Consider the following 24256-nt stretch of genomic DNA (forward strand, 5'->3'; position numbering starts at 1 on the left):
TGTAATCATATCTACAAAGTTCCTTTCCCTATTATGCAGTAAACATTCAATCAGCAGGCATGGGCCCTTCAAACTCTCACATTCCAAAGGCAGTTGTGACTCTGACTGGTTTCTGGGAGATAAGCACTAAGCCCTGGGGCTATCCTGACTGATATATTTGTCTACCCATGGCCTGGGGACAGAATATGTGCTGAAGTGGTCAGTTGTGGCTGACTCTTTGGTACCCCATGGACTGCAGCCTGTCAGGTTCCTCTGTCTGTTGACTTTTCCAGGCAAGAATAGTGAGTGGGTTGCTATTTCCTTCTCCAAGAGACAGTATAATTTATGCTAATAGTGTAATTCCTTGGTGGTTCAGATGGTAAAGAATATGCCTGCAGTGTGGGAGACCTCGGTTTGATCCCTGGGTAAGAAAGATCCCCTGGAGTAGGAAATGGCAACCCACTCCAGTATTCTTGCCTGGAGAATTCCATGGACAGGGGAGCTTGGCGGGCTACAGTCCAAGGGGTCGCAAAGAGTCGGACATGACTGAATGACTAACACTCACTTCCAACAGTGTGATTTAAACTGTGATCCTTGCGTAATGCTGCATCCATTTGACTTCTGGAGAGACTTAAGATTTAGGAACTAAGGTCAGCCATAAGACTGCTCCATATCTGAATCACCAACCCCAACAAATCTTGGAAACCAAGATTTGGGTAAATTCTTGTTGGCATTACTTTGTGTTGGTTGGCACACATCATTGCTGGGAGTGTTAAGTATTGTCCACAACAACCAGATCAAATCTAAAAGCTATTAGTTCTTTTACTTTCTGAAAAGAAAAAGCACTGCATAACGTTTACTATCATCTACCTGATTGCAGAGGCAAAACTTAATGTTAAAGAAAAATGGTTTATCAGCTTTGTCCTGTAGTTGTGATTTCATGCTTAAAGGTATTATGGTTTGAAACTTTCCAGGAGAAATAACAATAATCAGTGGATCAGAATATTTGGGAATAGATGACAAAGAAAGAAGTAAGGAAAAGATGGAAACAATAACGATCATGCCTGTCAGTGTCACTGATAAGCCAAAAGAGTCCAGTAAAATATATCCTGTTTGAACTATGCTGACTATAGAAAACCAACACCAAATGGTATATAACTCAAGGATGGTAAGAAAACTCTCACTGTAATAACTATTTTACACAAAAAACTGAGCACGATATCAAAGGAAACAATAACACACTTCCATTATGTGGTCTCCAAGTGACTATGTTTACTTTTGCACAACTATGAACAATTCAGATGTGTGCAAAGCAGACCAGTAAGACACTCTATGTATGAAATTTTAGGCTTTCTTTGTGAGTTTCAACAGTGATATTCCTTTTTTTTTCCATTTATTTTTATTAGTTGGAGGCTAATTACTTTACATCATTGCAGTGGTTTTTGTCATACATTGAAATGAATTAGCCATGGATTTACATGTATTCCCCATCCCGGTCCCCCCTCCCACCTCCCTCTCCACCCGATCCCTCTGGGTCTTCCCAGTGCACCAGGCCTGAGCATTTGTCTCATGCACCCAAGCTGGGCTGGTGATCTGTTTCACCCTAGATAATATACATGTTTCGATGCTGTTCTCTTGAAACATCCCACCCTCGCCTTCTCCCAGAGTCCACAAGTCTGATCTATACATCTGAGTCTCTTTTTCTGTTTTGCATATAGGGTTATCGTTACCATCTTTCTAAAATTCAGTGGGATGGGCTCAAAGATCTAACCAAATAAAATTTCAGTTGCCCAAGAAGCAAACTCTGGGAAATAGTGAAGGACAGGGAAGCCTGGCGCACTGTAGACTATGGGTTAGAAAAGAGTTGGACACCATTCAGCAACTGAACAACAGCAACAAAAATCAAAGTTATACACCCATGTTCACACGCACACACTTTCATACACACATACATAACCTTGTAAAGGGTGGGGTGGGGACTCTAACACTGAGCTATTTAAACAGTGGGTGGGCTACAGTCCATGGGGTTGCAAAGAGTCAGACGCGACTAAGCAACTAACAGTTTCAGTTTTCTCTTTCACTTTCATAGAAGTAACTATGAAAGGCCAGTGAGCTTCCACGGAAACCTCAAATTATTTTAAAAATTCAAATGAATTCTATCTTGAGATTCAACCGAGTTTCCATTCATGGCTTTTCTCATTTATATGTCCTCTGGTATCCTTCACATTGTGAGAAAAATAAAACATTCCTCACATATAGAAACCTGGCCATGGTACTGTAGTGATGCTTTTCCAGGAAATTTCTTATGTGTCCCTGAGCTTTCAATTATTCAGTCTTAGATAAATAAGGTATCAACAGTAAAAACAATAATAATCAATAATAGCTTAAAATCATACCTAAGGTACAAATACTTGTCTTTTTTTCCTGATGAACAAAAGAAAATCATGTTGCTTTTTCATTCAGGTTAACATCAGTTGCTTTTGACTACACATCAGCATTGTCCAATGGTTTCAACAGTAATTTCAACAAGGCTCCTTTTAGTGAAAATGGAAAAAATAACTAATGCATATGCTTTGAGACATTTTTCCTTTTTTCAAGTGGTGCTGAACCTCATTATTAAAAATTAGTATCAATACTGATTTGAAGAGGTTAAGAGCTCTAATTGCTCTTAAAGTAGTTATACTACTCCTTTACCAGAATCCACAATCTAGAAGACTGGCCAAATGAAGTCTTTAGATTTTAATCATGAAGAGTATATTATCATAGATAAAATTATTTCCCAGTGCAAATAGTGTAATATTTTTCTATAGCACAAACTAAGAAGTTTACCCTTATTTTACTTTTACATTTTAGAAAAGTTTTTTTTTTTTTAATTTTCAAATTTCTTTTTATTGAGGTTGCTGTTCTTTAGTCACTAAGCTGTGTCCGACTCTTTGCGACTCCATGGAATGTAGTCCACCAGATTCCTCTGTCCATGGGATTTCCCAGGCAAGAATACTGGAGTGGGTTGCCATCTCCTTTTCCAGAGGGTCTTCCTGACCCAGAGATAGAACCCACATCTGCTTGGCAGGCGGGTTCTTTACCACTGTGCCACCTGGGAAGACCATTTTATTGAGGTTAACAGTGGTTTATTGGAGAAGGCAATGGCACCCCACTCCAGTCCTCTTGCCTGGAAAATCCCATGGGTGGAGGAGCCTCGTGGGCTGCAGTCCATGGGGTCGCTACAAGTCGGACACGACTGAGCGACTTCTCTTTCACTTTTCGCTTTCAGACATTGGAGAAGGGAATGGCAATCCACTCCAGTGTTCTTGCCGGGAGATTCCCAGGGACGGGGGAGCCTGGTGAGCTGCTGTCTATGGGGTTGCACAGAGTCAGACACGACTGAAGCGACTTAGCAGCAGCAGCGGTTTATAAGTTTCACGTGTACAGTATTATGAAAATAGCAGTGTTCTCCCTGGTGGCTCAGATGGTAAACAATCCACCTGCAATGCAAGAGACGTGGGTTCAATCCCTGAATCAGGAAGATCCCCTGGAGAAGGAAGTGGCAACCCACTCCAGTATTCTTGCCTGGAGAATCCCATGGATAAGAGGTGCCTGGCGGGCTACAGTCCATGGCGTTGCAAAGAGTTAGACACAACTGAGATATTACCACTTTTCCAGACTGTAATATTTCTACCGAATATGGCATTATAAACAAATTCCCTCAATTCAGATTCTTAGATATGTAAGAGAAATTACATCTACAATTTAAAATATGTGCTATTTAACTCTACTAAAAATGGATGATTAAAGCAGAAACAGTTTTTACTTCTTGAATTAAAAATTATATTTTATATCAATCCCCCCTTCCATTAGACTGTCAGTTTAAATGCATACTAAGTGGTATTTGCAAGATTAATCATTGTGTTGTCCAGGCAGACATAGCACTTAATAGAGTCCACTGTCTCAAAAGGAAAGGAGTCTGTCTGATTTCAGCCAAATTTATTTGATTTAGAGTTAAGCAAATTTGATTAAATATAGAAAAATTTATATCCACAGTTAACTCCCCAGCTGTCTATTTCTTCACAGTCCAGTCCATTACTAGTATTATAAAGATCACAGAGGATTAATAGGGTTCCTACAGGAAAGAACGTTTTCCTTTTTCTGATTTCATTAGGGGAGCATATGCATTTTCTATTATAAAAGCATCATCTATTTTCCAAAACTTTCATTTTGTTTCACATATCTTTGTCTTAACATGCTGATTAAGTAGAATGATATGGTGCTTGCGCAGTACCTCTTGCTCCATTTAATCAGCACTTTAATAGTAGAGCTATTAGCTAGAACCATAAAAAATTACCATCTTAATGTCAAAAATGGTCAAATATCAGTCATTTCATATGGTTCAACCAATACATTTATCTTAGATATAAAGATTATATATTTACAAAAGGATAGATGAATTATTTGACTGGTGGACATATGACTGAATGAATTAAGAAAAACTGTATCCACAGAAATAAAGTTCTCTACACACAAAAGTTCCGCTCAAACAACTACTGTATTTTGGTCTTTATATATGTATTTTTTTTGATTATATGATTTAAAATGTAAAAGTTCAAAAAGTTTTAGAAATACTGTTAGAAATGTTAAAAATAGATATTCACATATCTACTTCCCCATGACTATATGACTATATTATGTATTAGTCTATAAGACTATAGACTAATGACTATGTTACCTCAAGAGTTAAAGAACTGACCTTACTCTCTCTCTCTTGCAAAAATCTAATGAGTCTCCCCATGACACTCTCATGTTATCCACAAATACTATTAATATGTTATCCCCATTTGACTTTACAATATGTTATTCACAATGATGGTTATTTCACAGTGAGGAATAGCAAAAAGAATCAATATCAACATACCCATAATCAGAAAAAGGGAGGGAAGTGATAATGAACAGAGTCATTAGCATAATGTATGTAGGAATATGACACAAAATTCCACTAACTGCTTTGAGTTGAATCCTCCTCATTACACACACACACACACACACACACACACACAGAGGATGTGTCTGAAAAGGCCTAGAGCGGCAGCAAAAAAGAAAAAAAAAAATCCAGGGTCATTCTTACCTCGTTCTGAACTCTCATGAGATTTATCTGCCCTTCCTTTTTGTCACTTACTGCATTCTACCTGCTATTATAGTTACCTATTATGAGGAATCATCATCATTATCACCTTTATCATCATCATCTCTACTATCATCATCATAGAACAGATGTGAATCATTAGGGAAGAAAAATATTGTAAGAAAATGCAACCTGTACTCAGATAAGAAAAGCTTTTAACCTTTTCCCTCTGTCAAAACTGGACAAGTTGACTTAAATGGGTAGATGTGTTCAGAATGGTTTCTTTCATCCTTTCAATTTCCTCAGCTAATAACATCATAATACTTCCATTAAGGTGAGGATATAGCATTGCTTGGAGTCAGTTACAGGCCCTCCATAAGCAATAATCTAGAATCAGAAAGGTAAGAAAACACATATTTCAGTTTTCCATATGCAACATAGACAGCTATAATTTTTGATGAATGGGTGAGAGATCATTTCAAAGCTTGTATGGAACTGAAAACCATTCAGTATGGTACATAGCAGGATCAGGATCCTCCCTAGCAGCTGTCATGATATTGTATAGAGATATATAAACTGTCATGCAGGATGATAATGAGCCCTATTACTCATTTATAAAATCTCAGTGAAAGGTTTTCTCTAAGTCAGACTTGAACAAAGAAGGGCATGGCCTGATTGTGATGGCAAAAGAGATATTAAGTGCCAGTGATAATACAAAATGGCTTCCTTTATAAATTCCATAACTTTTCCTATACTGATGTGTTGTTTTACTATGATTTTAGGGTCAACAGCCACAAGAGGAGAAGCAAGAGGGTTTGGGGGAAGGGTTGGATTGGCAATATCTCATAATAGTCAATATTCTCTCATTGTAACTTTTCTCCCAGAACCACTCTAATTTTCATGAAGGTGGATGTTATTTCTGATTAACCTTTCTATTGCTCTCAGGGTTCAGCATAAGACCTTCTATATAGTATGTACCCAACAAAAATATGAAATGACTGATACCTAAAGTAAATGAGTGCAATGAAATGTGAAAAAAGTCAATGAAGATATCTCCATGCTTCATTCAACAGAGGAAGGATAAAAATAGCTTTCATGTGTAAACTGATCTAAAGTAAGCCAGCATCACTATACTATTGTGAATTATAATATCAATATTATCTGTCCTGATGCAATATGATGATTGAATTTCTAAGAAATCTTTAAATGACAAAATGAAGTTGGTGGTTAGACTATCATCTCTAAGAAAATTCAGGCTTAAAATATCCCATGTAGTTTTTTCTCCCAACAATGGTCTCAGACATTCTATCTTTATCAGCATTATTTTTACTAAAGCAACACTTAAATGTTTCCCCCTTTTACCACCAAGTGTTATGCTAAATGAAGCATAAAGTCGTTTAACCAAAGCATATGTCTGGCTATATGCTTCTCCTTCCTAAAACTATTTACTCTCTGATGCTGGCTTCCACCATAAGCCCACAACAACTGGCAGCAATCAGGGTAGCAAATGAAGTTTCCTAGTAAGTTAATTGTGCTACATTTAATGCTGGCTAGGAAAATTTGTCCTGCTGGAAAAATTTCTACACTCAGCCTTGATTGGTATAGAAAAGCTTTACTAATTTCAAGTTACCTGTCAGCTATTTCTTGTTCATGGTAAAGTAGGTAAGGAAACTCATTTCTAGATTGACGGCTTGCAGTTGGAAGTAACCATAGATATTTTCTAATATGATGACTTTTATTTCAAATTCTAAGGGCACTGACAGTTATGTCTATAGGGAAATAGGGTAGAAGTAGGAGTATGAGAGTAGAGTCAATTTCCCCTTTCACTTTTCATCCAGAATGCTTATATTTTCAACTCATTTCTTTTCTGTTGACCTTTCACATAAAATCTCTTTTAAAGAACATATTCTGTATATTTAAAATAAATACATGAAATCTGATACAGTCTATTTTGGAGATGGTAAAAACCATGGCACATTGGCTTCCATTCCCATTGCATATATTTCAGGTGTATGTGGCATTAAACAATGGCACCTTTCCCCACTAGGTCTCAACAAACCCTGTCTCAAAGTTTGTCACAGTACCCTTGGAAACTACTATTAAGCAACTAACTATACATGGTGTGACAGTGTGTTTCTTTTTTATTCTTGCCATAAACTCCCAAACCAATGTACCTTTTGATGATTGTCCTTATAATTTCCCGAAATATACTTCTTTGATAAAAAAAAGATGAAAAATTAAATCAGAGGCAAAATTACTGAAAGTAAAATATACTCTCTTGGGTTGGGCTTCCCCAGAAGTGGATTCTGACAAAAGGGTTTGAGTGCAAATTATGTATTTCAGAGGTGATTGCAGGAAGCACAGTAAAAAAACTGAGTGAGACTGAGAAGGGAATGAAGCCGGTACAATGTGAGCTGATAAGCACATTGTCACTGTGATCAATGGAGGCTTGCTACCACTTGGGGCCTCTAGGAGACTAAGTTGTCTCCCCTTTGAGATATCTCTGGGACACTTCAACGAGGCCAAAAGCAAATGGAAATCAGGAGGTAAAGACTCAAACTGTAGTGTGTGTGTGTGTGTGTGTCTGCTCAGCCATGTCTGACTCTTTGCAACTCCACGGACTGTAGCCCACCAGGCTCCTATGTTCACGGAATTCTCCAGGCAAGAATACTGGAATGGGTTGCCATTTCCTTCTCCAGGGCATATTGCTGACCCAGGGATCAAACTCAGGTCTCCTGCATTGCAGGCATATTCTTTACCACCTGAGCTGCCAGAGAAGTCATCATAAATCGTAGGCATATACAGGAATGGTGATTTCCCAGAACAGAGGGGAAGGCACCATGGCCATCGATTATCCGGTTGTAGTAATTGTTCATGTGTTCTTATAAGCATGTCACTGCAATTTCTTACAATTGAATGAAATAAATTTTCAATTTGCTTGAAATGATAGTGTACTCTGAATCGAGTTTGCATAGACTTAAATTATTCTTATAATGTTAGTTAATTATTATTAAGTCCAACACTGTAGTTATATTTGGATGAGCCTTAATGAACATAAATTTCTCAACATTCAGTGTGGGTTCCATTTTACATGTGAAGTGTGGTTCTGATAAAAATGAAATCCTGCTTCAATCAATTTATAAGTATCAGGAAATCCATCTGCATGCAAAAGATTTCGACCTGGATTTACTACTGTTATGTCCTGTATTGGGTGACATCATCACACTGGCTGACACAGTGATGGAGGTCATTAGTCTTATGACCAGTAATTTCACCTTTCCCATGTACTTAAGAGAAGCATTTATTCTCTATCTTTGATACATTAAATATTGTAAAGATTTCCCCTTTATTCATCTGGGCATAGATGAATATAAAGAAGGCATTATTATCTCAAAAAGGAAAACACCCAATCACCTATAACATGTTCCTTTAATATGCAAACATGGGTTTTGAATGCATTCCCATTAGAAATTATGGCTATACTGTCCTTGAACTTGGACCCAATTCATTGTAGTACCCTCAATATACTTATTTATAAATGATGTAACAGGTATTGCCATGTCTACAGTATTTTGTAAATGTAGTCACAATATTTGGTTTTCTTAAATAAATCATGTGATAAAAGGTATCTGCTTTGGCTACTATAATGCTACAAATAACTGTTTCATTCCCTAACAAATTAATACCATAACGTGCACAAGTGAATTCAGTCATCCTCCATGTGTTTCGTAAACACAGTGTGTTCAATTCCACTATGGAAGAAAAGCACTGTATATAATATCAATAAAGAACAAGTAGAAATGCTAAGACGAATATCAAAATAAATAAGTAAATAGCACACCTCCTGACATGTGGCTTCCTGTCATAGAGAATTGTGATTTTAAGCAAAAGATAACATTTGAAAACAATTTGCTATACATTTGATGCATTTTTGAAATTTTCTCTCCACTCAGATGATTTAAGACTTTATAAAATAAGTAAGACCCTAATGCTGGGGAAGATTGAAGGCAAAAGGAGAAGAAGGCAGCAGAAGATGAGATGGATTGATTCAATGGACATGAATTTGACCAAACTCCAGGAGACAGTGAAGGACAGAGGAGCCTGGCATGTTGCAGTCCATGGGGTCGCAAAGAGCCAGACATGACTTAGCAACTGAACAACAAATGCTAGACAGCAACCATGATGCAGAACACAATGGCTGAATGGTGCGTTCACCACTTTCTATTGGTGATGCAAGGAGAGAAAAATGAGCACATGTTCACTGTTCTTCACCTTACACCAATGTGCCAGAATTTGTTTACCTCATAAACTTAACTGCCATTTCACTCTTCTATGATTTTACTTGATCATCCATTAAATTATTTTAATTAGTATCTCAGTGGATAATTTGAATGACTTAAGACCTCAGGGGGAGGCAATGTAAATCACAAAGGAAATAATTCTTTAAATACTGTGTTCTATATATTTCCCATACGTAGTGTATTAGATGTGTGCGTGCTAAGTTGCTTCAGTCCTGTCCAACTTTTTGTGACCCATGGACCATAGCCCTCCAGGCTCCTCTCCCCATGGGATTCTCCAGGTAAGAATACTGGAGTGGGTTGCCATGCCCTCCTCCAGGGGATCTTCCTGACCCAGGGATCAAACTCACATCTCCTACATAGGCAGGCAGGTTCTTGGGTTCTTTACCACTAGCACCATCTGGGAAGCCCATAATTTGGTGGCTCAGTGATAAACAATCTGCCTGCCAATGCAGGAGGTGTGAGTTTGATCCCTGAGCCTGGAATATCCCCTGGAGAAGGAAATGCCAAACCATTCCAGCATTTGTGCCTGGAAAATTCCATGGACAGAGGAGCCTGGCCAGCTACAGTCCAAGGGGTGCAAAGAGTTGGACATGACTGAGCACGCACACATGACACATGAACTCCTAATAAATACCCCAACTTCTACCAGCACAAAATACCCCCACACTCTTCAACTTGGCTGAAGTTATTTCCATAAACTAAATACACAGGAATCCTGAAAACCTATTATTCATGTACTATGGTTAGTTACAGACTTCCCTGGTGGCTCAGATGGTAAAGAATCTGCCTGTAATGCAGGAGACCCAAGGTTCGATCCCTAGGTAGGGAAGATCCCCTGGAGAAGAGAATGGCTACCCATTCCAGTATTCTTGCCTGAAGAATCCCATAGAGGAGTTAGACATGACCGAGAGACTAAGGATACTAAAATGGTCATGGGCAGAAAGAAGGATGTAATGCAAATTATGCTCCCATTGGATGCAAGGACCACCTTTCTACCTCCAGCTGTGTAACTCATTGCAATCTAACAGAAAATTTGAGTCATTCTTTCCCCAGGTGCCATAAAGGAGAAATCATAGTCTTCAGGTACCAAGCATCTGTAAGTAAACAGATAGCCCCAAAGATAGCACAGGAATCTAAGCAGGCGTACATGATTTATTCAAAGATGAGGATGAGGCACATTCGACACCATCTTGGAGGGTTATAAGACAGGCAACAAGTAAGTATGTGGGAGTAAGAATTGTTTCAGAGTGTGGAGTGAGATTAACATGACATGGGCTCATGGCAGGGAAGGGTGTTATATTAAGAGAACTGTTTTCATGGCTGGGGTAATCATTCCTGCAGCGGCTGGAAGATGAGAGCTGAGAACAAAGCATGGAAAATGGTGCAGAGGGTCTTTTCCTCCATAAAACTTGTTTGAATTATATCCTAAAACAATAGCTAGCCACCTATGGAATTAAGCAGGGGAGTGACATTAAATTTGGCTCTTGAGAGATATGGCTCTAGCAGCTATGTGAGGGGTGAAGTGGACAAAAACGAGCCCGCAAGTAAGCGGGGAAGCTCTTGTGGTATTCAAGGTGAGCAACAGGGATCTGCACTGAGGCAGGTGGTATGGAAAGCAGAGAGCAGAGCTAAAAGAAATGTAAGGTACAAATAGACATGACTCTGAATAACGGAGAAATAATGCTTCTAACCTAGGATACCTCACATGGCTGTTATGTGAATAAAATAAACATGAAAGTGTTCTGTTAACCTAATATTTTCTGTTATGTGTCCACCTCTTTGCAACCCCATGGACTGTAGACTGCCAGGCTCGTCTGTCCATGGGGACTCTCTACCTTCAAGGAATTACTTTTTATCAAATGCCTATGATTTAGAGATCTTTGGTGTAAAGCCATTCTCATATGTTCACACAGACTGAAGTGACTATAAATTTAAAAGAAAATTAAATATGCTTCTCTAACTCCTTAAGAAAAAAAAAATAACAGTAGATAATAGACATCGTTTTAAATTTCTAAATGGAGGAACTAGTGTGTACCTGTTGTACCTGAAGCTAGGGAGGTGTGATAGGGGTACTCCTTCTGGCCAAGGACAAGAAGCAAGGCTGGAAGCACACTGATTTTCAGGCATCTGTGCAAAAGTTCTTTCATGAACATGAAGGAGAAATATTTGAAACTAAAATCTAGGGGAGAAGCAATCAGATCCTAGACTAAATCACTAGACAGAAATGAAATGAAAGACTCATGATACGTCTGGTCCCTTATTAAAAGACCATTCTTCTACAATCTTATCCCCTGGATACGAAGTCACTTGTCAGTATGCATGTAAGAGCTTCACCATCAAGAGTTCAGTTTAGTAAATAAAGTGACAAAGTCAGTGCCAAAAAAGCACTTCTCTGATTACCACTGTGAAAAAGGACATGGGAGCGAAATGATTTAATGAGATGAGGACAGAGAAACATCCCTAAGACCTATGGCAGAAGCATTAAAATTGGGTAGTGACCTCAATCTATTGTTAAATCTGTTTTCTTCCCAGCGGGTAGTGTGGGAACATGAAAAAGTGTGATGTATGAAATCTGATAAAACTGGTTCAATTTCTAGCTGTCTCACAAGTAGCTTAAATCCACTGAGGCTCAGGTTCTAGATCAGTAAAACAGAGATAGTAAAACATTTGGGAGGTTATTCAAAATAATAAGCTAAAATAATCCAGGAAAACTACCTAATATTACATCTAGAATGTAAAAAAAAAATCAATATATAGTAGGCATTGCTATTCTATTAGCAAGGATGGTCAGGTAACCTAAATTTGCTCCTATTTCATGACAATAGTAGCAAGTTAACATTCTTACTAATCTGCTATAGAAAAAAATGGATTTTCTTGAATTTGAACCAAATGTTGAATGAGAAGATAGGAGTAATGGAATAAATATGAAAAGCTGAATGCAACAATAAACCTATGGAAGAGAAAAAAAATAAAGCTAAGACCAAAAGAAAAATACATGTTGAAACTTTGTTTCACCATGCTATAAAGCAGTTGATTAGTTGAGGGTATTTTTGGTCAGAGAATCAATGAGATAATCATATATCACACTGTATTTACTATTAACAGTAACTATGTCATGCATTCCATTGCTTGGCTTTCCCAAACAGACAAAGAGTTTCAGTTACCATATTAGAAAGGACTAAAGACTCTCCAGGTTTTAATAGGGAAGGTCATTACTGTCAGGATTCAGAGACTATTTCTGGTTTTATTTCTGATCTTTCTACTAACTAGAAGAAGGTTTGAGCAAATGACTATCTCTATAGGTATCAGTTTCATACTAAGCTATTAATAAGAGACTGGCCTATATATTCTTTAAGGGTCTCTGGCCTTCAAATTCTAGGCTTGTATAAGATATATATCCTGAAATGTTAATACATATAATGAACATGTAAAAATGGCCAATTCCAGAAACAAAATAAAGAACTACAAATCAATAAAAAAAAAGATGGTCTTTCAATGGTAAAATAAGTATGAGATTAGAACAGGCTCCTTAAAAAAGCTAACATCCACATGACCAAAAAACATATAAAAAGGTATTCCAACTCATTAGAAAAAATGTAGATAAAAACCACAATAAGGTACTACAGACCAACAGCCAGATGGCAAAAATTAAACACTGATACTATTAAGCACTGACAACAATATCCAGAACTTTCATATACTGATAATGATTAAGTAAGGTTGTTCTTTACAGTCCTGAATATTCACTGGAAGGACTGATGCTGAAGCTGAAACTCTAATACTTTGGCCACTTGATGCAAAGAACTGACTCACTGAAAAGACCCTGATGCTGGGAAAGATTGAAGGCAGGAGGAGAAGGGGACGACAGAGGATGAGATGGCTGGATGGCATCACTGACTCAATGGACATGAGTTTGAGTAAGCTCTGGGAGTTGGTGATGGACAGGGAGGCCTGGCGTGCTGCAGTCCATGGGGTCACAAAGAGTCGGACATGGCTGAGCGACTGAACTGAACTGAAGGTTGTTTACCTACCTTAAAAAAAAAAAACTTGATTTTTTTAGCTAAAGGTAGTACTTGGTTATTCTGTGACCCAGAAATCCCACTTTTTGGTATTCACTTAACAGAGATGCATATACATGTATAAAATATACAAGAATATTCAGAGTAACATTGTTTTTAGAGCCACCAAACAGAATCAATTCACATATTCATGTAAAGCAGATGAGGTAAGTTAATTGTGAGATATTCATACAATGGCATACTATACAAGACTGAAAATGATTAAGCTCCAACTGAAAGCAATACAATTGATGGATCACATTAAAATATGTGACTGGGCTTCCAGGTGGCTCAGCAGTCAAGAATCCACCTGCGATGCAGAAAATGCAGGAGATGCCATGGGTTCGACCACTGGGTCGGGAGGACCCTCTGGAGAAGGCAATAGCAACCCACTCCAGTGTTCTTGCCTGAGAAATCCCGTGGACAGAGGAGCCTGGTGGGCTGCAGTCCATGGGGTCAGACAGAGTTGGACACGCTGAAGCGATCTTGCACGCACAGTGTGGTACAGACACAGAAAAATAATGTTGAGAAAAAGAAGTCAGACACAAAGGAATACCTAGTATACAATCACAACTAAACACATTTCAGAAATGACCTCTCCCAATCTATGGTGCATCAGAGGTCAGTATGGTACATATCTTTGAGGGAGTACTGATTCAGAAGCGGTAAAATTGGGGCTCCACGATAGTGTCTTACTCTTTTCTTCTTTTCAATAATCACTGGGAGGTATTAACTCTGAAAATTCATTAAGTTGTACACTTACAGATTTGTGCACTTTAAACTATGTTTGTTACATTTCAATAAAGACCTTTTGAAAACCAAGCCAGACAGATCTGCTTTTATCTAGAAAGGAAAATTACCCCAATAATGAATGTGCCTTTAGTCTATAAATTACTTCAGAGGATCAGAGGTAGAGACAGAAATAGAGATATACAGACATGCCTGTATGCAAACATACACCTCAATATATATATATGTAGGGGAGGAAGGGAAACACAAAAAGGGAAAGGTGAGAGCTGAAGGGTGAGAGAAGAGAGTGGTGGGAGGGGGAAGAAGGAGGTGGGAAAAAGGGGGAGGAGGGGGGTGGGAGGAGGAGGAGGGGGAAGGAGGAAGACAGACTTTCTAGACAACTTCAAGTTTTCAGAAAATATCCTACTCATCTTTTCTTTCATATTAAAAGTAAACCTGTGTATTTTACATCCCTAGGAGTCAGGAGTGAAGCTGAAGACCAATTAATGCTGGATGCTTTTGAAGTTGGATGAAACCTTCATACTGATCTAACACGATTTGCACATATTATGGGTCCATGTGACGATAGGCCTATCATACATAAAATGTCATCCTTTTAGCCCTCTTGTGTAATCTAAGGTCTAATTCTGTGATTAATTTAAATATAGGTGAAACATTTTCAGATAGCTTCTAATTAAACACACACACTGAGATAAAACAATATCACACTTTCTCTAAAGATAGCATAGGAAAGAGTTTTCAGAGATAAATGCTCATACACTACCAAGAGAGAGAACTGTTGTCCCCCTAAAACCTCCTGAAACATAGTTTTCATGGTCACACTCATGTAGGATTAAAATGTTTAATCTCATTGTCTGCAACTGACTACAGTCTAAACGTCTTCCTTCTAGGTTTGATTTCAATGAAAATGAGCAATGCCTTGCAGGCAGACTCCTCCTTATTTCAAGCTAAACTTCAAGTCAGTTTTTTTCCCTTTTACTTTGAATTACTAACCATTTTTGCAGTGCATTTGTACTCTTCCCCCTCAGCTATCATTTTGCTCTTTAATAGACTTGCCAGTTCTTCCAGATCACTCAAACTAGGAACCCCGGAAACTTTTAGCCCATTCCCTACCTGGTTTTTCTATCTGGAGTCACAGCTGCTGCTGTCCTTTGCTAAGCTGTCACTGTAGGTATCTTCCTGTCCTCATTCGCCCAAAGGAAATTCAGCTCTCAATTCCTCAGGGATCATATATTAGTCATCTAGCACAGAGCCTGACAGTTGGAATTTATCAACAAATATTTGCTGGATGAGTGAAAAAGAGCAGAAACAACCTGTCACTTCAGTTGGTGGGCTTCAATCCTCATCTGGATGACCTATCCAGATCCACCACGGCTACCAGAGCCCATCTGTGAAGAGGTCAACAGCCAAAGAGACATGAACCTATGATTCCTACTCACAGCATTAGCATTATTAACATTTCCATAACGGGCAGGCTTTTACTCAATGTCCTCCTTTTCACACTTATCATAGGAGACAGAGAAGTCCCACAACTTCTCTAAAACCCATAAAATTTTAGATTAACATTAGCGTCAGTATCCTTAATCCAGTTTAATGTTCCTGTAATGCATAATTCCACTGATAATATGCAAAATGGAGATCTGTGCTAGCAAAATAAGAATATGATGGTCCTTGTCATACTTTATCCTAAGAGCACTGCGATCAGTTCTAATAATGGTATAGCAGAGGAGATTGATGCTGATAAATGGATTTTCCCTACTTGTTCTTCTACATTCTTTTTATCCATCTTTGGATTGCCACGTAATGACAATATTTCTTTGGAAATCATGATTAGCACCATTTATCCTCAAGTAGTAAAGAGTGATTAATTTCTGTGCCCCACCTAATCTTCCAGTTCAGCTATCCCCCCACTTCCTGTGTAAATCTTTGTCCAGAAGCTTATCTCCTATATTTTACTTCCCCTAGTACTTTTGTCTACACCATCTCCTCACCCATTTGCTTATGCCCTGCAACATGCTTTGGACTGTGTAAGCCCAAAGCCAAACAAAATAAATTTTATGAAGGCCAGTCATGTTAGAAGTATACAGGGAATGTCATACTTTGAAATTGAAGTCAGGTTTTCAAAAGCAGTGTATATGTTTAATATTTAAAGTACCCTTGCTGTAGTCAGAAACCTTACTTTATATTGCAAGTGCTGTTTCTAGTTCAAAATGGATTACAGTTTTCTTCCAAAAAATTATTTTCCAAAATTATCAAAGAAGGTACTGCAACATTATAGCTAACTCTATTTTTTTTTTTCATTTAATTTAAAGATGGTGTGAACAGGACCTGAAGACAGACTGTCTTATCTTTTATTAATATCTACACAGAGTGGATTAAATTTCTGGAAAGTTAAATCTGCAGAGAATCCATAAATTTTTTGAGGTCAGAAAACAAAGCATAAAAAGACTTAAATCATTTAAAGCTTTAAGCATTAAGACCAGTGAATAAACAACAAATATTTAATTGGATCTTATATCATTTACAGTATATCTTCAACCCCCCAAAATCTTAATTTTCCTTCATCAAGTTATAAATTTTTGCTCACTTTCTGTTATTTTACTGTGTTTTTTTTTAAATTTGACCCCAATATAATAATATATGAAGACATCAGGATAAATGAAAGATCAACACCTGTGTTAATGCTGAAACTACAAATAAGTGCTTCATAATAGAATAGCCATCTCTCCCCTTTGGGACTTATATTTTCCTAAAGGACACACCAATTACACAAATACTTTAAATACTTTTTGCTATGTGATAATATCTTGAATATATACTTTAAATCAAAGAGAAAAGAGAGTAACATTTATCTTCTTTTTAAAATAATTTAAATGTGGTAGGTTATTTTCTAAGCTTAAAGTAAATGATAAGTGAACCAAATAGAAAAATCAAGTATTTTTAGACATTTGAGGTTTTCTGTTTGATCTTATTATTTTAATAAGAGACAAAGTAAAACACATAAAAACACAAAATCCTACCCATCACATTCTAAAGAATGCTCAATTTTCAGAAAAGCAGTATGCTTGTTATACTTATTACTGACCTTTAATAGAAATAGATTTAAAGGGAATGTCTTGGAAAGAAAGTGTACTTTCATTATTCCCTGAGAAGCTCAGTGATTATGAGGAATGCCAAGTAGAGCTCAATACTCTAACACTTGGAATTGTGGGGAAAAAAGTCCTTTAAAAGATCAAGATTTCTGATAGCAATAACAAAAACTAAATTTGCCAAAGGTAGAGCCCTCCCCTTATCAACTTCAGGCAAGAAGCAATCTTTCTCTGCATAGTGAAAAGTAAGCCATCTAGGAAAGATCTGTGTGACTGCAGTAGCATAAAATTGACTGGATGCTTGAAAAAAATACTTTTTAAGATTAAAAAAAAAAACTTACATGTTGGTTCTTATTTTATTCTGAGACACATTAGGAGGACATGAAATTGTTTTCACACACCAAACAGTTCCCTCATGATGATTTATCAGAATTGCCACTTGACCTTCCCTCAGCTTTATCCTCTTCCTCAGTGAGTCTCCCTCATCGCTCCCTATTCCTAAACCAATAGGAAGAATTTCCTTCAAACCCTTAAGCCTTGTATCTGTTACCATAGAGACAGGCATCATAAGATAGCTGCTCAGTAACATCCTCATGGAAATAAAATAAGAATCCTATGGGTTTTACAGGAATTTCCAGTGCTACCAGTGAGCAGCCATGGCATCCTTCCCCAGAAAAAAGGCAGGGGTTTTAGTTTTACAAGCATGGAATTATAGAGATTGTCACTTATGATGGTAAACCCAGAATCTCTTAAAAGTCAAGCTTAGGATCTAATTGCAGTTTCTCACATGATTTGGACAAAAAAAAATTGCCTTGTATCAATATGTTCAGGGGACTAGCTCACAAATAATTCATTGCTAACTTTTAACTCTAGCATGTCATATCAACCATATCAACTGTTGTTTCATAATGTAGTGGATATGTTTTGACTTTTATATTCTTTCATTCTCTAAACCATATTTTTGTCAAGAATACACTCACCTATTTAAAAAGGTATGCACCTCTCTGGATCGCTGTAAATGCAAAAGCCCCTTAGAAAGTCTAGGAGGTGACTTTACTGGATTTCCACTGACTTGTGTGCTTTCTGTAAGTCTACTGAAATCACACGCTATTTGACCAGTAACACTAAAAGTAACTTAATCTAAGAATTAGGTAAAATCAGCCAGATCAATAGGCTTAGGCTAAGCAGACATTATAGGTAAGTCACTGATTTCAGAGATCTCAAATTTTCTTACAGACATCATAAACAAACATTCCTCAGCAAGTAACATCTCTTAACAGATTAACTGCCAAAATGGCCCCCTCGTAAACTCCTAAGCTGTATATCTGAACCACTTTGCAAAGTGTGCAATGCTTACACATAATGGGTGATCACAACTTCTGTTTATGGTCTTTGGCTGATATTTAATGGTTGGTGAGCTTGTTCTAGACATGTGACTCAATGAGCAAAAAAGCAAAGTCCCCTTACAGACTAGAGATGAATTCAGCAAACATTTTACTACTAGGAAGGGCCTGATAATTAATCTTTTTGGCTTTGTGGCCCAAATTGTCTCTCCATCATTACTTAACTGCTGGGTTAGTGTGAAGACAGACGGAACAATCTGTGAATAGAGGTGCCGCCTGCCAATAAAACTTTATTAATAGACACATATCAAAATTTTGTAATTTTTATGTTACAAAATATTATTCATCTTTTTAAAAAATAAGAAATATAGAAACCACTGTTAGTTGGCTAAACAGAAAGAACAATGGCATGTGGATCATAATTAGCTGACTCTGGCAGGGAGACACTCCAAGAAATATCTGAAAAGGGGAATTTTATTTATGTAGTGACTAGACTCAGAGATTCTTAAAATTAGAAATGATCTCAGACGTCTTCTTCACATTCTCTTTAATGCAGGAACTCCACTCCCAGCAATGAACACTTCAGAAACAAGGAGCACAGTATCTCACAAAGTAGTCAATTCTCTGCTTAAACAACTATTTAAAGAATTTTCTTTCCTCAGTACAAGAGAGGTAGAAATGAGTCTAATCCCTCTTCCACACTGTAGCTCATCTGATATTTGAAATTGGTCTAACTTTTTAAAATTGTTTTTTCCTTCCAGCATTCATTTTTTTTTCCTTTTTCTAGGACCTTTAAGACCCCTCACCTGTTGTAGATTCTAACACCCTTCACCAATCATCCAGACATATTTTTTTTTCCCCACTGAACACTTTCTTAGCTGTTAAACTTTCTCTTAGACCATGGTATGCCTCTAAAAGTGTTCCTTCTAAACTTCATTCTCTCTCTTTTTCATTCCTTCCAGGAAGGGTACATTTCTAACAACATTACTTTGTTTTATTTTGTTTTGCTGTCATATGAGACTGTGACTGAAACTGAAAGATGGCCAACAAAATCATGGTCCTTTTCAATAAATAACTACTAAGCTTTAACTCTTTAACATATTGTTCTTGTTGGAATGATTTTTGAACTTTAGTGCAAGATGTTATTTCTCCTAAAATATCTTTTTTGTGTCATCAAATTTTCTAGGTGATCCTAATCCTTTGGTACCTAATAATTCATTTCTTTTCTTAGTTGGGCAAACTATTTTGATCTTCCTTCTTGTTTCTGATATTAACATTTCATAGGGCAAAAGATCAAAGTCAGAATTACAGGTCACACTACGAGAGATTAGTTCCAAGTCCGATAGATCCAGTTGGATAGAACTACATAACAGCCCTGTGAGAGCCTCCCTCTTTGGTTTACAGTGATTCATTAATTGATAGAACAAGACAGAAAAGTTTATCAAGGTAATTAACCTACCAGACATGTCAAATGGCAACTATATCTCCATCTTGACTATATCATAAAAATCTTCAAAAAACTCTATGGTATAATCAAAATAACTAGCCATATGCCATACTGTTTCTTAGAACTTTGGAGAATTACAGCCTGCATTACCTTACCCTTCATTCTAAACCATCTTCCTCAAGAATTCTCAGCTTTTCCCAGTGAGGGAAAAATATTGCTTATTTTTTTTTTAAATAAAACAAAAAAAAATTCCAATAGGGACAGTTATTTAGTCCCCCAGCTTTTCTCCTTTCCCATTTTGGTTTGGTAATTCTAGGACAAAGTTAAAATACTGTCATGGGTCTCTTTTTAAACAGTCTGATTTTTTCAGAAGTATGTGTGTGTGTGTGAGTACACACTCATTTACATGGCTTATTTGTGTCTTTTGTTGCTATTGTTCTTAAAATATAGAAGACAGGAGAACTGGAGAATAAAAGAAAGGGGGAAGCTTCTCAGAAAAACCACTTCAAAGCACATTTCTTAACTGATAGTGTCTCCCCCTGCTCATCTTTCTAGATGAGGAGCAGTACATCTGAAGGCAGGCCACTCCATCATAAGTAGGTATTTTCACTAGACAATATTATCATTAAAGGATAACAAAGGAACGATTTGATTAAGAAAATAATGTTGCCCAATAAGATCTTTTACCTAAAAGAAACAAATAGTTGCTATCTTTGCTTTTGTAGTATAAATGCCTTAAAAAAATCTAGGTTTGTAGAAGATTGGGGAACACCCACAGAGATTTATACATAAATTTCACACTTTAAAAATATTTAAATATTTATAGTACATTTCATTTGTCTCTCCTCTCTTTCACACACTCTTTCGATTTTTATGCATTTATTTTTCTTTTATTCCCCCTGAATCACTTCAGGAAATACAGAATTAAGCAACTGAGACTTGGAGACCTCATATGTTATCAGTGTGCGTGCCAATCTTGTTCCAGAGTCAGCAAGATCAGCAATAATTTCCAACTCTCATAAATACGTTCAAAAATAAAGGGCTGCCTGCTCTTCAGGTGTGCGGCCCAAAGCCTCTAAGATTTCATTAATAATCAACAGCTGGTGCCACCTAGCGTCTGTCCTCTTCATTCATCCGTGGAATCAAATACAGAGCACTTCCTAATCACAAACGAAGCTGCCTGAACGACAAACAAACAGGGTCTGGGGAGTCCTGTGGCCGATTTAAATCACACTATCTTCATTGAAACAAAAACCTTCTTTTAAAGGTAACTATGGTAACAGGAGGGTGAAGCTAACAGGAAGCTCACATTCTTCTCACAAGAGACAATTCACAAAAGGAGAGTCCTACTAAAGATGTAATGTAAAAGAGTTTTTCCAGACTTGAACTGTCACTAAAAATGGTTATAAAAAGTTGAGTAATACGCTTGACAGAAGAGAACTGAGTTCTAAACAAGAGTTTAGGTTTTGTCAACCAACCAAGAGATAACCCTCTATCACTGTGATGCCAAATTTTGTTAGTCTGAGTTTTCAAAGATCAAACAAGTACTGTAACAGACTGTGCCAAACATATAGAGTACTCAAAAGTATTAACAGGAAATAATGAGGTTGCCTGAACCACATTCATTTTAAAAATATTTCCAGCTAAAACTATACATCTAGGAAACTATTTTCTTTCCTGCTGTACATATGAATTATGAATTACATATTCAACCACAGTCATGTATGCTTCAAGGTTAAAAAGTACTTTTCCAAATCTCTATTTTTCAAAACATAAGTTAGTAATTAATTTGGATGAATCCAAGTAGTATAATTAGCCCATCAGTTCCTGATTATTCACTGATATTTAAATACATGTCGTTTTTAAGTCACTCTTTCAAAGAGGAATACGTAATTGAAAAACATGGACTAACGTTCAGGGGGAAAAGTTACATAACAGCCAGTAGTGTTCCTTGACCAGATTGACTGAGATATTATAATTACTACAGAAAAGGTACAGCAAATGTATGAGTAACACTGTGTACACTGAAAAGTCATATTAGGTGTTCATACATGATAGCCTATTAACTTGGATCAATCATTTAGCTAGTCAGGCTACAGGGGAAACTGGGCAGAGAGATCAAAGATTCTCTATCATATAGATAGTTAACAATCACGCTTTTCATACTTAGGGAAATAAATTTCTGTATTATTTGACATCTGTTTTAAGCAATTACTTCTTATAAACAGCTTTGAATGTTTTATTTTCTTGTTACCCTAGTGGTGATAAAAATTATTTCAATATGTTTGGTCCAATATATAGTCACTGACAGATCCCCAAGACAGCGTATGAAGACAGAATATGGAAACGATGGAGAGTTTCTACAAAAAGCTAAAATTGTCCCTCTTTTCCTCAAAACTTTATTTTTGGAGCTTAATACAGCCCAGGCTCACGCTCCATTGGTTTAAAAGTACTTGTAAGTATAATCCACTGACTGTAGGGGAAAGAAATATTGCAAAACAGCAAAAGGCTTCTAAAAATTGTACGCAGGCAAGAAAGAATGTAAGACAAAACTCATTAAGGTTCCAAAGTTATTAAATAAACAAGTGCTCCAATATTCAAGAATTTATCATTTTCTGTCATTTTTCATTAACAGCTTTCAAAGCCCTATCCGAAACAAGCTGATACAGAGAAATTAAGAGCAGTAATCAAGCGAGAAATGATAGACCAGCTGGGTCGACATCAACTTGGCAAAACGTGAATACAGTTCAATAGCTGAAACAGATGCTAGAGTTGTTGAAAAACCCTGCAGGAGATATTGATGTATTTTCTTCATATAATGCAGAATGACTGAATAAATGTCAAAAGCTAGCAATGAATGAGGAGAAAAGACTGACAGCCAAACTCCTCATAAAACAGAAACCAAGTGTAACAATTTTCAGTCTATCCAAACAGTCTATCCATTCTCATTTTTCTCAATGTCTGAACATGCCAATAAATCAATCAGTCCTTGTAACTAAATGGCATGTAAGTGAGCTGGGGTAGATTTCCCCAAAGATCCCCCCCACCACCACCTCGTCATCATCTACCTGGAGAAACCTAGACTCTTGAAAAACACTTTATTCTAACATCTTCTAACACTGATTTCTATCCCAGAAGTGTTTCCCCGAGGTTGAAGTCAAGCACATCCCCCCCAAAATCTAACGCAGCACAAGGAAATTTTAAAATCCATTCGGTAAAAGCAACACTGTTTGCAGAGTTTGAAGAGCTCGGCAACATACCCCAGCTACCAACAGCTGCTTGTTCAAACATATGCTTTGTCATGGTCAGCTTCTAATTGTATTCATAATGATGTAATAGCTTTAATAATCCTACCTTCCATGCCAGCTGTTTTTCCTGTCACTCCATCATGCCAATAAGTTGGCTGCTGCAACAAATCAAGATAGTGCAAAACAGCATCTTTCTCCTGATTCTGTCATCTTCCTGAAAGCATTCTATTACTGCCGACTGCTGGGAACCAGAAAGTCTATTTGAATTCCAACAGCTCCCCTTTCGCATGATTCAAGTTAGGTTAGGTGGGCATGCCTAACATGATTCTCTCAGTCATTTATTATGCAGCTGCCACAACGTCGGTGTGGTTACCACTCTGACTGTCTGATACGTCAGTCGAACAAAACCTACACCTCGGAGCAAACACAGGAGCCAGAGCAGCGTTCTGCATTTAACGAGCGTTCTTCCTGCCTAAAAAGCAGGGGATCTGCAAATCTCTTTCACTATCTCCTCGTTCCTCACTACGGACGCAAAGCCTCTGGGTTCAATTATTTTCCTAACTATACCAAGAATAGAGTTCCTTTGTCACACATCATATTATTCACACAGAAATTTTGGCTAATTTTCACTTCTCTTCACAGCCTTTAAAGGATAAAAACTCTCTCTTCTGCTTGTACTTTTGAAATAGGGATGTTGTGTGCTCAATTCCACATCTCTGCTTTAATATAACACATTGCATGCACTCTCTCAAATGCAATTTGTCTCTTGTGATTCCATGGACATTTTTCCAAGAAGAGGGATTTTTTTTCAAGAAAATATTTATTTTGCATGTTGGAGATATTTAAAGTCTGGTATTCTGTGTATTTCTCCTAAGAGTGGACTTTATACTGAAATTTTGACTTAAGAGAAGTGCTTTCTTTACAAGTA

General features: G+C 37.2%; 1 protein-coding gene across 1 annotated transcript in view; it reads right to left on the reverse strand.

The window, feature by feature from the left end:
* The window catches only part of DMD (dystrophin), a 2261655-nt gene extending 2237953 nt beyond the window's left edge, over positions 1-23702 (reverse strand). Inside the window, exon 1 of the mRNA XM_070462101.1 lies at positions 23435-23702. Within this exon, the coding sequence (XP_070318202.1) occupies positions 23435-23441 (7 nt within the window). The 5' untranslated portion in view covers positions 23442-23702. The remainder of the gene's footprint in view (positions 1-23434) is intronic.
* Positions 23703-24256: the final 554 nt, after the last annotated feature.

Source organism: Odocoileus virginianus, chromosome X (assembly GCF_023699985.2).
Source record: "Odocoileus virginianus isolate 20LAN1187 ecotype Illinois chromosome X, Ovbor_1.2, whole genome shotgun sequence".
In the NCBI taxonomy this organism is placed as follows: domain Eukaryota; kingdom Metazoa; phylum Chordata; class Mammalia; order Artiodactyla; family Cervidae; genus Odocoileus; species Odocoileus virginianus.